Source organism: Musa acuminata, chromosome BXJ3-6 (genome assembly GCF_036884655.1).
Source record: "Musa acuminata AAA Group cultivar baxijiao chromosome BXJ3-6, Cavendish_Baxijiao_AAA, whole genome shotgun sequence".
Lineage (NCBI taxonomy): Eukaryota > Viridiplantae > Streptophyta > Magnoliopsida > Zingiberales > Musaceae > Musa > Musa acuminata.
This window is the reverse complement of record NC_088354.1, coordinates 5,578,435-5,592,493: the sequence shown is the minus strand read 5'-3', so window position 1 is coordinate 5,592,493 and position 14,059 is coordinate 5,578,435. Positions and strand designations below refer to the sequence as shown.

Here is a 14,059-nt window from a genome sequence, read left to right as displayed (position 1 = left end):
TGATATTAATTATTTTTTAAAAAAGTTTATAAATAGTAATATATTATTTATTAAATAATGGTATGAGTTTGAAACTTATAATTATTTATGTAATATTAGTTTTTTATTTTAACTTGCATCATACATTTGAATTTTGAATATAACTTACAGAATACATTAGGGTTTAATTTCATAAATAATATCCAAATCATTTTCCAAAGTGTAAACTTTTGGGACAAGTAATCAATTATTTTAAAACACTGACCCCTACACGTAACTAATCTCAATATGGGTGCAATCCGACCGACACGAGCCTATGTTTGACCTCAAGATTAGCTGTCAATGCATCATTAATAGCAGACACAATCATCATCAACATCAAATAGTTTGCCATTAATGAAAAGTATAATTCATTAGAAGGGGAAACCTTTTTTGAGAATATACTTGGAGATATTTTGTAAAGTGACATGTGACATGTAATCGTTGGGTTGAGATCGTAGTTAATGTTCTGATAGATAGAGATAACTCGTAATAAATAAATAGAATCATGAAATCTTACATCAAACCTAGAGGGTCTATTGACTCAAATTTTCATTAATGCTATGTTATATTTCTTCGTGATCGTGAAAATATCATGTCGACTAATTATTGTTCTGATAGAGATAACTCGTAGATATGCACTATCCATGTGTCATATAATCCATTCAACGAAAGTTTGTTGATTATTTTATTTATTATTATTGGATTCATATGAAAATTTTGGTTCAGAGGATAAGATTGATAAATCATTATATATATATATATATATAATAATAATAATAATAATAATAATAATAATAATAATAATAATGACGAAACTGAAATTAATTAACAAGACATATTCAAAATCTTTTTCTTAGTATAAATAATTTATTTTACTCAAATCATATATATTAATAAATAAAATATCAAGAAAATGGACAAAGGCATGAATAGTAAGTATATCATAAACAAACACACGTTTCTTTTTCAGGCATCGTCCGAAATGAGGTGTCGGTACGTCACCGACAGCCGAAATGCCGGTCGTCGTTGGCGGCGGTCGTGGCACGCCTCCGTCTTACCCCACAGGTGCCGCCCTCCCACGGGCTCATCTCTAGCGAAGATGGCGGACGTGGTCAGCGCCCTTGACAGCACGGTGACGGCGTTCCCCGAGCTTCCCTGAACCTGGACCGGGCAACCATGGAATATTTCACGGCTGCTGTAATCGAAGCTTACCACACGAGAGTGAGTTAAGGAATGGAGGAGGCTGCCGGCCTCGGGATTCCACAGCAGGAATGGGTATCCCTCAGTGCTTCATTCCTTCCTTGTGCTCCCTTGTTCTACTGAACAAGGCTGCGTAGTTTACCGTCTCCGAGAACACCATCGCAGCAATGCAAATGGAGGGTTTGGGGTTGGGTTGAAGACAGAGGAGGGACGTTGCTTCACGCACTCTTCCTGTTCCCTGCGTGGAGGTCAGTGCAGTGTTCGTGATCCCGTGCTCTCTCTCTCTCTCTCTCTCTTTCAACATTTATGCAGCAAGTATAAGGGATGCAAGAGACCTTTAGACTTCGTCATGAAACCCTTCATTTACCCGATGGTTCGATTAAGGAATGAGGTACTCAACTTTGATTAGCCACGATGATTATTAATATTGGTGATCGAAATGATAATGATATAGATCACATACGTAGATCAATGCTTCGATTGATGCAACTAAGTAAAGCATCCCTCGATAATAGAATGTAATCAAATCAAGAAAAACTTAGCGAGGAATGCAACTTATGAAAAAAGAGAAATGAACACTTTTCTTCGTAAGGATATATATTGAGTCAAATAAAATGTTTCCTATTCCTTTTGGCTAAATTAGTATTTGTCAAGGTATTTGCTTCCTAAAGGCTACCAAGTAAACGGATTCTTAGATTCACTTAAGTCTATATGACTAAATCAATCAAGATGCATCATATAAGTAAGCCCCACTATCTTGAATCGAAAGAGAAACCACCAAATCCACTTTGTATGGTGGAGAATTAATCCTTTGGTCAACCCTTATCTTGTGAATTAACCTACAAGTGGTCTCTCTTGTGGTGTCCATGGAAAATGTAGGTGTAAGATTACTTCACATTGTCTCCATCAGCATTAAATGGATTTGGCACCATTACGTGATGGTAGCCCACAAATATATAAAATCTACTAATTTATTGAAATAAAAGAAAGAAAAACAAGATGATAAAGCTACTTGCAATTACCATAATCTTGAATAATAAAAACAAATAGCAGGCTATCAAAACTAGGTAGGAGGGAAGGAACAAGAGAAAATTGATTAATAGCAAGGCTCCAAGTTGATAAACATTCAAATTGATGATTAACTATGTTTAACATCCTAACATATGCATCGCAAGACATACAAAATAAACAGCCTTACCAATATAGAACATGTATTATCTTTGGTATATCAATATCTCAGTCATAATGAGAATTGGACCTCAATGCCCTCAATGAATGTGGTTGATGGTTGGAGACAATGATTGGGTTGGATGCTATCCCAAGGCCAAGTAGATGGATATTTTGTTGATGGTGGTGTCTTGGCTATTGCTTTTGGAAAGAGGAGGCAAGTTCCAAGTTTTGGGAGCAATGGTATGAGAATCCAAGTCAAGGATGAGCACCACTTGTTGTGAGACAAGTCCCACATCTTTTCTTCTTTTTGCTTGTGCTTCTTTCTTTCCCTTCATTTGATGACGGAAAAAGATTGGGTTGAAGGGGATAAGAACAAGGAGGTGGAAATCATTGGCCTCATGCTTTATTGCATCAAGGAAAAAGAGGTGGGGGGATGAAGGTGAAGGTACAACAAGCGATCAATCAATCAATCAATCAATCATGGTCATAGTATTTAACATAATCATGGTCTTCAGGATCTGGGAGGGATGAGATGGATAAATCAAATGCAAAGATACTTGACCCCATGCAAGGAAACCAGGTTAATTTGGATGCTTCATGTCATCTCAGCCACTGGGTGACTATATGCACATGGATCAAAAATATGAGTGGGAAATGATGAGTACCGTCTGTAAGCCCATTGTTTAGGTCATATGGATTGAAGTTGAAGATGTTATAAGCATCATAATCACAAAGTACAGTGAACACATGATGAATGAAAACTTTGTTTTTCTCATCATTGTTGTGTTTCATTGCAAGGCCAACCTAAACGGAAGAATCATATGAATTGTCATCTCTAACAATTGACTCAAGATTAGTTTCATAAATGTTTCATCTCCATGAGAGCTTGCATGAATTCAGAATGAGATTCATACAATCAATAAGTAACACTTCTCCTTCAAAAAATTATTTGGTCAATAACAAAAGGCCATACAATCAGTAACACTTTTCATTCTAAAATAATAAGAAATAAAATAATCAAATTAAGAGAAAAAGATGTTGGTTCCATTCCTGGATGTAATTGTTCAATATCCATAACATAACCTTCTTCAAAATCTTAAAGATGTAACATACATCTAATGCCACCATAATTTCCTCAATAAATGATTGCCCAGATGAATCCATTTAAATGGAATCCTACACCAACACACAGAATGGTCATTGGCACCACTGCTTCAGGTGAGCATTAGCTGGCAAGATTGATAAGTGGATACATCCTGTAGCTACTAATTAAGACATGAATCCCACCTAATTTTGCATGATATCATACAAATGTAGGATGCACTCTATGTTTCATCTAGAGGAGGTAAGTTTGGTAAGAGTACTTGATGGATCAACAATGGCCTATCATTTGTCATTTCTGGGTATCTATGTTTAGCCCATCACATGATACCATTAGGGCCTGCCACAGGGAATGCCAGACTCAGCCGAACCAATGGGTCTCATCAAAAGCAAAATTATGCCTCATTGCCTTCAACTGGCCTATGAGTTTGATTGAATTGAGCCTCATCACAAGTACGGGGTATAGAATGCTCCTTTTACTAAATTGCTAATAGGACAAGAACTTATTCAGCTACATAATAGTCTCCCATTCACTATGAAAATTAATCACTATATGCAGTTGAACAGACATTCTACAAAGAAGTATTACCGGAAATGTAAGCAACCCATACAGTTAGCACAGAAGAAAAGTATAGAAACTGAGAGACATTTCTATCATCTTGTATTCTCTGTTCCAATCGGGAGGAACACATTCACGGTGTAGCAGACCATTCCCCAGGAACACTAAAATGAAGTATGAACAATGTAGATTGCTATCTTTCTCTCAGCAGTAAAGCAAGCATTAGTTGTGAATTCACATGGGCTAGCAAATTTATGCACCATGGACCAATATTACATGTTAGTGTCATCTCCAAGTTCTGGATTGCCATACTGAAGCCATTCTTCGCAATTCTATGCTGTGCTAATTGTAAGATATGTACCCGATCCAATCAAACACTTAGGAATATACTAAGCAAAATTCACCATTTACTGTGCATATTTTATTCCTAGCCAATGACATAATTGAAATCTGCTTGGGTCTACTTGGATGAAACCAGTTGTTTGTTTAAATCACACAATGCTGCGAAAACACGATCATCCTAAATGACTACATCAAGTTATGATCAACAAAAAAGACATGAAAAATAGTCGCTAAATAATGTGATAAAATAGGCTAGAGAACGTACCCAATTACTGCATCCAGAAGCCAGAATCCATTCATCTAATGGTGTCTCTTCTCTGCATGACAAATGAAGGGAAAGCAAATACCAACAAACATCGGCATTGTGCCGGGTAAATACGTTCAGAGAGTGTTGCTAACAAATAATATGTTGCTAAAGAAGTTGGAAAACAATCTCATTAGACAGCACTGCTACAAGACCTACGAAATAATAACATTCAGTTCTCAGGTCACGAACCTTTCGGTCTCTTGAGCATTTCTTCAAACGTTGATCGATCATCAACGACCATTAGCAGACACCCTGTTAGGCATTTCTTCAAACAAGTAATAAATGGTCATAACCATCAAAGCGTCCTACTAGGCATTTCCTCAAGCATATCGCGCTCGAGAGGGAACATTGAAATTACACTATCTATCCATGGAACGAGTCGTTCCCCACGAATCATTCTTTATACAGATGATGAACGATCGCAGACACTAAGATCGAAATAAATAGCTGAAATCCAAAAGAAAATTAACTAACAAATCACAAAGCGAAGGAACTCCACGGCCACAATTAGAAATCCTCATCCAGCTTGAACACGTGGATGCCTCCATTCCCGTTCAAGCTCGACATCACGGAGGCCTTCTGGTACTCACCGACCCTTTTCTCGAAGAAGTTGGTCTTGCCCTGCAGCGAGATGAGTTCCATCCAGTCGAAAGGGTTGGAGACCCCGTACATTTTGCCGTAGCCCAGCGCCCCGAGCAGGCGGTCGGCGACAAACTCGATGTACTGGCTCATGAGGACACCATTCATCCCGACGAGTGCGACGGGCAGGGCGTCGCAGACGAACTCCCGCTCGATGTCAACGGCGTCGGCAACGATAGCCCGGACCTTGTCCTCGGAGAGCTTGTTGCGGAGGAGGCCGTAAAGGAGGCAAGCAAAGTCGCAGTGAAGGCCCTCGTCACGTGAGATGAGCTCGTTGGAGAAGGTGAGACCGGGCATGAGGCCGCGCTTCTTGAGCCAGAAGATGGCGCAGAAGGAGCCGGAGAAAAAGATGCCCTCGACGCAGGCGAAGGCGACGAGTCGCTCGGCGAAGGAGCCGGAAGACTCAATCCATTGGAGGGCCCATTCGGCCTTCCGGGCGACCGCAGGGACGGTGTCGATCGCGTGGAAGAGGCGAAACTTCACGTCGGGGTCCTTGATGTACGTATCGAGTAGAAGGGAGTACATCTCGGAGTGGATGTTCTCGATTGCAATCTGGAAACCGTAGAAGGCGCGGGCCTCGGGGAGTTGGACGTCGCGCATGAAGCGGGCGGCCAGGTTCTCGAGGACGATGCCGTCGGAGGCGGCAAAAAAGGCGAGGACGTGGGAGACGAAGTGGCGCTCGTCGTCGGAGAGGCGGTGCTGCCACTGGGAGAGGTCCGGCGACAGGTCCACCTCCTCTGCGGTCCAGAAGGAGGCCACCGCCTTCTTGTAGAACTCCCAGATGGAGGGGTAGGTGATAGGAAACATGCAGAAGCGGTCTGGGTTCTCCGCCAGCAGCGGCTCCGACTCCTCCAGTCCTCGTCTTCCTTCTCCTTGGGAAGCAGGTGGCACAATCGCGGGCATGGCTGGTCGAGCAAGCCGGAGTGAACGGAAATTAGCAGTGGAGGAAGAAGGGGATTTATGTCTCGGACGACGAAGAAGAGGATTGGGCGTATATATATATATATATCGGGTGAGAGAGAGCCGGCGGGGGATTTGAATTTGGTGGGCTTCGGCTTGCAGTGGAAGGAGGAAGGGGTGAATGAGGGAACCGTGTGTCAAGTTACCGCGTCATTCTTGCAAGGGAAGACAAGGGAGGCTAGGGGGACCGTCGGCAGGCGGAAATTACCCCTTCAGCCACCTTTTATGTGATTGGACAATGTCGTTGGGCCCACAAACAAGCAGATCGATCCGAACGAGAGTACATTTGGAAGGTTCTGAAGTCGGGCGGGAAACTGTACTGCAATCTTGACGGCGTTAATGGGATGAGCGTTTTGGATCAGAGGGGAGCGGTTCCACGGGCGGCCACGTCACGAGATGACGGAGGCATACTCGTGTGGCGCCCGTGACGACAAGATGGTTCGGATCTCGTTGGCTATTGGAAAGCGAGGTGACGGGGCGCAAAATATCTGACGAGCCCAAAGGACAACGAATCTTATCCTACTGATAGGCAGCACGCATACACGCACGCACACTTCCGAACGCGGCTCACCTGCCCTGTGATTGGAGGCAGTGGGTGGCCCCCCCGGTTTGCAGTCTAAGTAGGTGACCATAAGAGCATCGCTCGCAGAGGAACATCACAAGAAATGGCGTCAAACCTAAAACCCAATCAGCTGCTACTTTGATTCTTGTGGATTGTCTAATGTTTGAATAGTTTGTGACTCGATTCATTCTTTTCTCTCAAGTAATCACTGTTCTCTTACGCACGCCGAAGTCCAACGTCCAACTGCAATAACTAATGAACAAAGTCCGATGTAACACTGTGTGGGTCGTGCCAAGCCCGACCCGACCCGACCCACAACGTCGTCAGGGAAGCATGTAACATGGACTGCATCGAAGCCTCAGTCCATCGAATTAGTGGACATGAAGTATCGAGTTTAACCGTTGTTACTCTGCATTACATGTTGATTATGATAAAACTAATTTGATTGGATAACATTAATCCCAAAGGGTTAAACTTGTAGGAATCGATTCGATTTATATTATGTGCAAGTTTATGGTGCAAGTCAATTAGACGGGACATTACAGCATATATCAAGCCCTTGGTGTAAGCAAAATAGAGAGAATAACATTGCACAGGGATTAATTAAACAGCAAGCAACATGGAGAGAGACGAATATAAGATTTGAATCCGTAACTTGCTCTGGTACCATGAGAACTAAAATACAAGCCATGTAAGCTAAGAAATTTGGTGATATATAAAAACCAAACATCTAATCAATAATGTGAGGAATATAATGAGATCAAAGACACACAATAATCCTCCGATGAGATGGAGGACAACGATGTTGCATTGTAAGAGCCAACGTTTATGGCCACGAAATGGCATGCGACCAATAAAATTGTAAAAGATGAGCAATGGTGACAATATGATTAAAATGATGACGATTCATTTGGTTAAAATGTCATGCCCACTTAGTTGACACACAAGTGAATCCTTGACCTACAAGGTCAATGACATAAGGTCGATAGGGAGACTGACACCATGCAATCCTAAAATCAAGGGGAGTCGTTACCCTATAATCATAATCTTACAATTTGATGTATGATTCTATGACTTGATAATAGACAAATAATCCATATACCCATTACCATTATTAACTAGAACCCAAGCTCAACAATCACCTGATACACTATAAAACCTTCTCAAGTGTGTGCATCCTTAAAAGGAAGAACTCTCCTATCATCTCACTACATATTTGAATATACAATATTATTAATATCTAAGAGGCCTTTATCAAAATTACTCCCAACATAGTCTTACAAGATCGTCAATCAAATCCTAAAATTTTGTGTGATGTGTCGGGCAATCTGTCTGTGTGCTTCTGTGAAGAGTGTGGAGTAGTAAGATGTTTGTAGTCTTTGATGCCATTGGCCGCAATCATATTCTTGTGGAGGGCAGTTGGGCCATCGCTGTTGCCTGCCTGCGGTACTTGCTTGATGCAATTAAGCATGTCAACTTCGCACCAACCTGTAACAGGCAGATCGCACACACATGATCGTGCTGCCGCCCAGCTTTTTGCTCCATTTGATTATTGGTTTCTACTATCCCCATCTGTTTCCTGGACAGTTGGATAAGGCCAACTTCGACATCACGATTAGCAGTTTCGACATAGAATCGTCTGTTTCGATTTTGAATTCATCAGTTTCAATTTGGTTAAATTTGAAATCAGAATCGGATCAGTTTTAGGCGAACCCAAGTCACTAAATGACTGTTTAAATCATCGGTTTCAATTGATTAAAAAAATTAATTTTTAAATCAAAATTAATAAATTTTAAATTTAAATTACTAATCACAACATCATAGAATTGTCAACCCGTTGATCCAATTCAATTTCGATTCGAATCAACACGAATGGCTATTCATAAGAAACCTAGTGTTATCAATCAGTCAACTGATGTCGATACAGAATTGGGGGGTGTGGGGGGGTGGGATCCGCAGTAGCAGATGGATGTGGATGGGTGATGCAGCCCCATTGACCCTCCAGCAGTGATGGGATGAACCCACTGACGTCCCTCTCGTATGTACATCACCTCGTCAACGCCAACCCGTCGCTTTTACAGCGAAGGGTGAGAGGGGCGTGGGTGGCGATCCTTAATGGTGGTGGGAGGCCGCTGTCCCCCAAAGGAGAAGAGGCATCTTCCCCACCCACATTACTCTCGGGCTGTTGCGGGGGTGTGGCTGAAAAGCATCAGCCCAAAAACAGCTGACATAGGTTGATGGGTGGGCTGCCTCTCACAGCACAAGCTTTGCCATCGCACAGCTTTTTCCCTCCAAGAGCAACTGGCCACCAACCCATGAGACATGGGATGCAGTTGCTGCCTGCCTATGGCTGATGTGATGGGCTCGAACGTTTTGGGTAATGTTAGATGCTGTTTATGCCACCTCATCATCTCCTCCTCTTCCTTTTCCATCCTTTAATTTATCTTAGTTTATCTAATAAAAATCTTTTGAATCGAATTCCACCTTGATCAAAACTTACTCACCCTTATCCACGTTTTTGTTTTTTTATGTGTCATCCAACTCAATCGATAAAAAAAATCTTAAAATTAAATTTCATCATCGTTACTTACCGTTTATATTTAAAAAATTATGTATATAAATATTAGATTAAAAATCAGAGCCAGCAAGCTATCATAACTGTCAGAAATCTAATAATGATAAATCTGAGTCAATTCAACCAAATATAATAATGATAAATCAATTTAAAAAAGATTAACATATATCAGATACCAACACAATCAAAAGATTAAGCTTATAAGGTTATAAGTCAAATATAACATATGTAAGATTATATTTACAATTCATCCTTCTTTGTTTCACACACAAATATTTTCAACAATAATGGATTGAAAGTAAAATATTATAAGGATCTAAATATTGATGTTTGGCCACACAATCTAATAAAGAAAGCCCTCTTCTTTTAAAAATCATGCTTCAACTATTTAAATGTAGAGGTAAGCAATGTTGGTTATTGTATTAGATCAATTTAAGAGGAAAAACATACAAGGACCTTTTCATTCTAGAACCAATGCTAAAGATTAATACACTATTCTAAGGGCTCCTATGTCATTTAAATCCATTGGATATATATATATATATATATAATCAGTTTTTGTATATTACAGCTATCAGTTTTTGTATTTAGATAGATCCCCTATTAACACACCTAAACAATTTTATCTATGTTGTTAATTTTAGGACATGTTTGATTGCACAAAAGTGGCTTCCTAGAAGTAGGATTATCATTATTATTGTTTCTTCTTCTAGTGTTGTTGAAGGATTTCAACAGTCAGAAGTGGAGTTAAAGGCCTGAAATCTATGATTAACTTGAGGCTATGCTAAATTTCTTGAGCTGGCTTCAGCATGTAAATGATTGAAGTCACTCGAAAGGAATGGACACGTCACACTCATCACCAAATAGATTGATACGTGACAAGAGAAGTGAGATCATAATGAGAAGTTTCTTTTGACAACATTGACTTACCTGTCATTGAGGTCCATCTTCCCACAAGGCTTTGCTCCCAACTCAAGCTTGCCATCAATTATTGCACCCTCTCCCACTGCCAAGGGATATACATGCCAAGTGACGATGAATCAGATACAAGAGAAAGATCCAAAAGAAGCTTAAGATCAAACTATAACGAAGAGAAGTCGACCAAAGGAAAATGATATATAGAGAGCTGATAAAGTCGACCAAAGGAAAATGATTAGACCAAAGGGTGCACCATTGTGGTCTAATCAATAATGATGGAACATTTACAATGAACAATGCTTGCTACCTTCCAGAAAAAACGGGTTAAGTAACATATTAACTCAGATTAAGGAATCTACCATTTCACAAACATCACGCCACCAGGTTGGATGATGTAATAAACAATGCACACAAAAGTTAAACCGAGGAAGACTTACCAAAATTTTGAAGGTGCAAAGACCAACCCTACCAGCATGGGCATGCTGGTAAAGTTGGCTGGTAGGAAGTCTGTATATAAAGACTCAGACTAGTTGCTAAACCATCACATCATTGTTGGATTGTATGTCTTTGGTTCTATGGAAGAGGATGACCCAAGAGAATTGCAACTGCTACACCTCCCCTCGACCCATATTCTTTCTGAAGCACCCATGTCCTTGGTGGGAAATGATCCATCTGATCATCCTTTGCTCGACCTTAATCTGTCGATGAGTGTTGGAACACAGCGATCATATTTCGAGGAGTCCAACAGCTTTGCAAAAAATCTGCAATTACTGAAGCAACAAACCGCAGAGCAGATCCAACTTACTGCTGTAGAGAAGGCTTACGCTGAGAGAATAAGGGAGCTGACAAGGAAGGAGATAGACTCAGCAAAGAAAGAGTTTGCACAAGCTAGGCTGGTCTGGGAGCAAGCCAGAGAGGAGGTGGACAAAGTGGAGAGGATGAAGGAGATAGCCACCAGAAATATGAACCCTGCCTGCTTGGAGTTCACCTGCCACAGTTGTCATCAACGGTTCCGACCATAGCAGAACTCAGTTACCATATCAGGTCCAGGCTCTTTACGCATATGTGGGTCATCATCATTAAGTGATTTTTTTTCACAATTTAATGCTTCCATGTTGAGATTCAATCCAAAAATCAAGCATCCATGCCTTTGTTGTATCATTTATCCTAGCAAAATGTCTTTGACCATATCGGTAACACAGCCACTTAAGCTAAATGTGAAATAGGAACATCACTATGATCACTGAAAGGAAGATGTTCTAATTGCAAAATTGTGGACGTTTCTAGTTGACCTGTCAGATATTAATATTTTCTTCTTGAATATTTTTCATGTAATCCATGAAACAGTAATCATCTTCACAGGAAAATTATGACTAGAGAACAGAAACCTCTGCATGCTCATCATCAGTGAAGATCCATGGCATGCCTGCTCAAAAAGAAATTGGAATGGGGTTCAAACAGACTCCAATACCCTTATTAAGAGTCACTGTATGGGGAAAATTAAGATTAACAAAAACAGTTCTGAAAATTTCAGGTAACCATTTCACAGTAAATTTCATCATGAGTTAAATATCACTCTACAATGTCAATAGTTTGAAATTATCCAACTGTAAAGCTTGAGAAAGAAAACAAAATATGAACACTTCTAGTTGTCATAGTAAAATTAACCCTTCATTCTTCAAAAGTCAGAGTAGATCATTCATAATAGCATGTTACCTTCAGCACACTTTAGAACTTGTTTATAAATCTAACCTGAATTAACAGAAGCCTCAATTCTAACTGGTAAAAAGGTTGGTATAATTAGGTACAAACAAATTATCAAAGGTTCAACTAGGACATGATAAACCCCTCCTCACCCAACATTTGAGACCTGTTTCCCTATACTCCTGCTAGCAAAATTTGGCAATGTTTAGTCATGTCAGTTGCTAAATGGTAAGGTACATAATACAATTAGACCTACTAGTAGATCAATCTTTTCACTCATTGATATTTTGTATGATCGTAAGAAGTTTGAATCATATTACCATCTCTTGTTGCAACCCTGTGTACCTCTTCATGCAAGCTGTAGGCTAACCAAGGGTTTGTTCATGTGGATGGTATCAGTAGGACTATTTCCAAGTGTCATCCACTTCAGACCTGAACACAACCGGTGATGAGTATCACTACTTCAACCCAACCCACACACAGTTTGTTGGGTGAAAGTGATTCTTAAACCTCTTCTTCAAACCAACAAAACGAAGAAGGTTGAGAAAATATTGCAGAAAAGAAAAGAAAACAGACATTGTGAAGAAAGAACTACAATATAACATCATTAATCATTCTGAAGATCAAGATTAAAATTGGTGGAATAGAACTAAAACAGAAACCCTGCAGCCGATAACTCACCCAAAACGCCTTTTAAAAGATTATGTGGTACTACTAGGTCAAGAAAACCTTTACTATGTTCTATAAGCAAATCAATTACAAGTATTGCATGAATTACAAGCTTGTTTATATTGGCTGTCTTTCTTCATAATTGATGTATAGCCTGACAGAGAAACTAAATACTAGTAACACTAGTATCATTGATTAATAGTGTTACGTATAAAGTTGTTCAGAAATAGTATCATTAATCGAGTTATTTATACCAGTAATACTAACTTATATGATTTTAATTTTTGGATTACATGTTCCTCGATTTTTGTATGACTTGACTAATCATGTGGTTGAATCAGCCTTGTCACTGGACAATCAATATATCACATGGCACATGCAGGACAATCAAGATATCAGATGACACATACTTGCATATGATACTATATCTAGCCAGTAACACAATTCACAAAAACAGATCCACAAGTTTAAGGCAATAGTTTGAAGGATAAAATATTAGATTATTATAGTTGTGTGTTTTTTATTCAAATTATTTTTGAGATTTTTTTATGTTAATATCTATAATAGAATAAAAATGTTTTAACCTTTTTATTAGAATTTTCATTCCGCTTAGCCAAGTGTGTCTTACTACACTGAAGTGTGTGACTTGCAGCACTTGCCTTGCAACTCACTCCCAAGTTTCAAGGGTTATCAGTGTCCTTATATATCTTAATCTCTCAAACAACCTCGGCTTCTATTTGCCAAATTCCAAGTGTAGTCATGATATATCAATAAATATTTATGAAATTTTCATTGCTTTGCAAGTAACAAAACAAGTTCCATCTCATGCATTCTCTGCCAGTGAAATCATGTGCTGTGACCTGTGTTTTAGCCATTATTGTAGATTGATGAAACTCATTCTTCTACGTTCTATAAAGTCAATTTAATGCTTATGATAACTCATTATAGAAATTTAACTCTTTTACAAAACAGAAATTATCCATTAACAACAAAAGAAAAGAAGACAACGATATTTAACAATGTTAATTCACAAGATTATTATGAACAAATTAGGAAATTGCTCAGGAGATGATCATCGAGACAGAAATCCTCTGAAGCCAGAACAAATCCAAGTGAAAACATAGACACTATTGTCATTACTGGGAACTTGCTACAGTCACAGCCATCGATGAGATGAGAACTCAGAACCATCTTCTAATTTCAACTCATAATTCAACCTCTTTGTTTTTCTGCATGTTCACCGCTTTTTAACCAATTCTCAATCGTCAATTTCTGCAAGATCCCCTTTCGGTCAATCATCTGTATAAATCTCTCGTGTCCCATTCAGCATTC

At 39.5% G+C, this 14,059-nt stretch overlaps 1 protein-coding gene across 1 annotated transcript; it reads right to left on the bottom strand.

Annotated features, from left to right (window-relative positions):
• Window positions 1-4,989: 4,989 nt before the first annotated feature.
• Window positions 4,990-6,420, bottom strand: LOC135640240 (ribonucleoside-diphosphate reductase small chain-like). The gene has a single exon (XM_065154502.1). The coding sequence runs from the start codon at window positions 6,240-6,242 to the stop codon at window positions 5,208-5,210; it is 1,035 nt and encodes a 344-aa protein (XP_065010574.1). The 5' UTR covers window positions 6,243-6,420; the 3' UTR covers window positions 4,990-5,207.
• Between the last annotated feature and the right edge of the window lie 7,639 nt (window positions 6,421-14,059).

What these genes read in the sequence shown, in the direction of transcription:
- LOC135640240 (XM_065154502.1), bottom strand. Translation starts at nt 6,242, where the DNA reads ATGCCCGCGATTGTGCCACCTGCTTCCCAAGGAGAAGGAAGACGAGGA.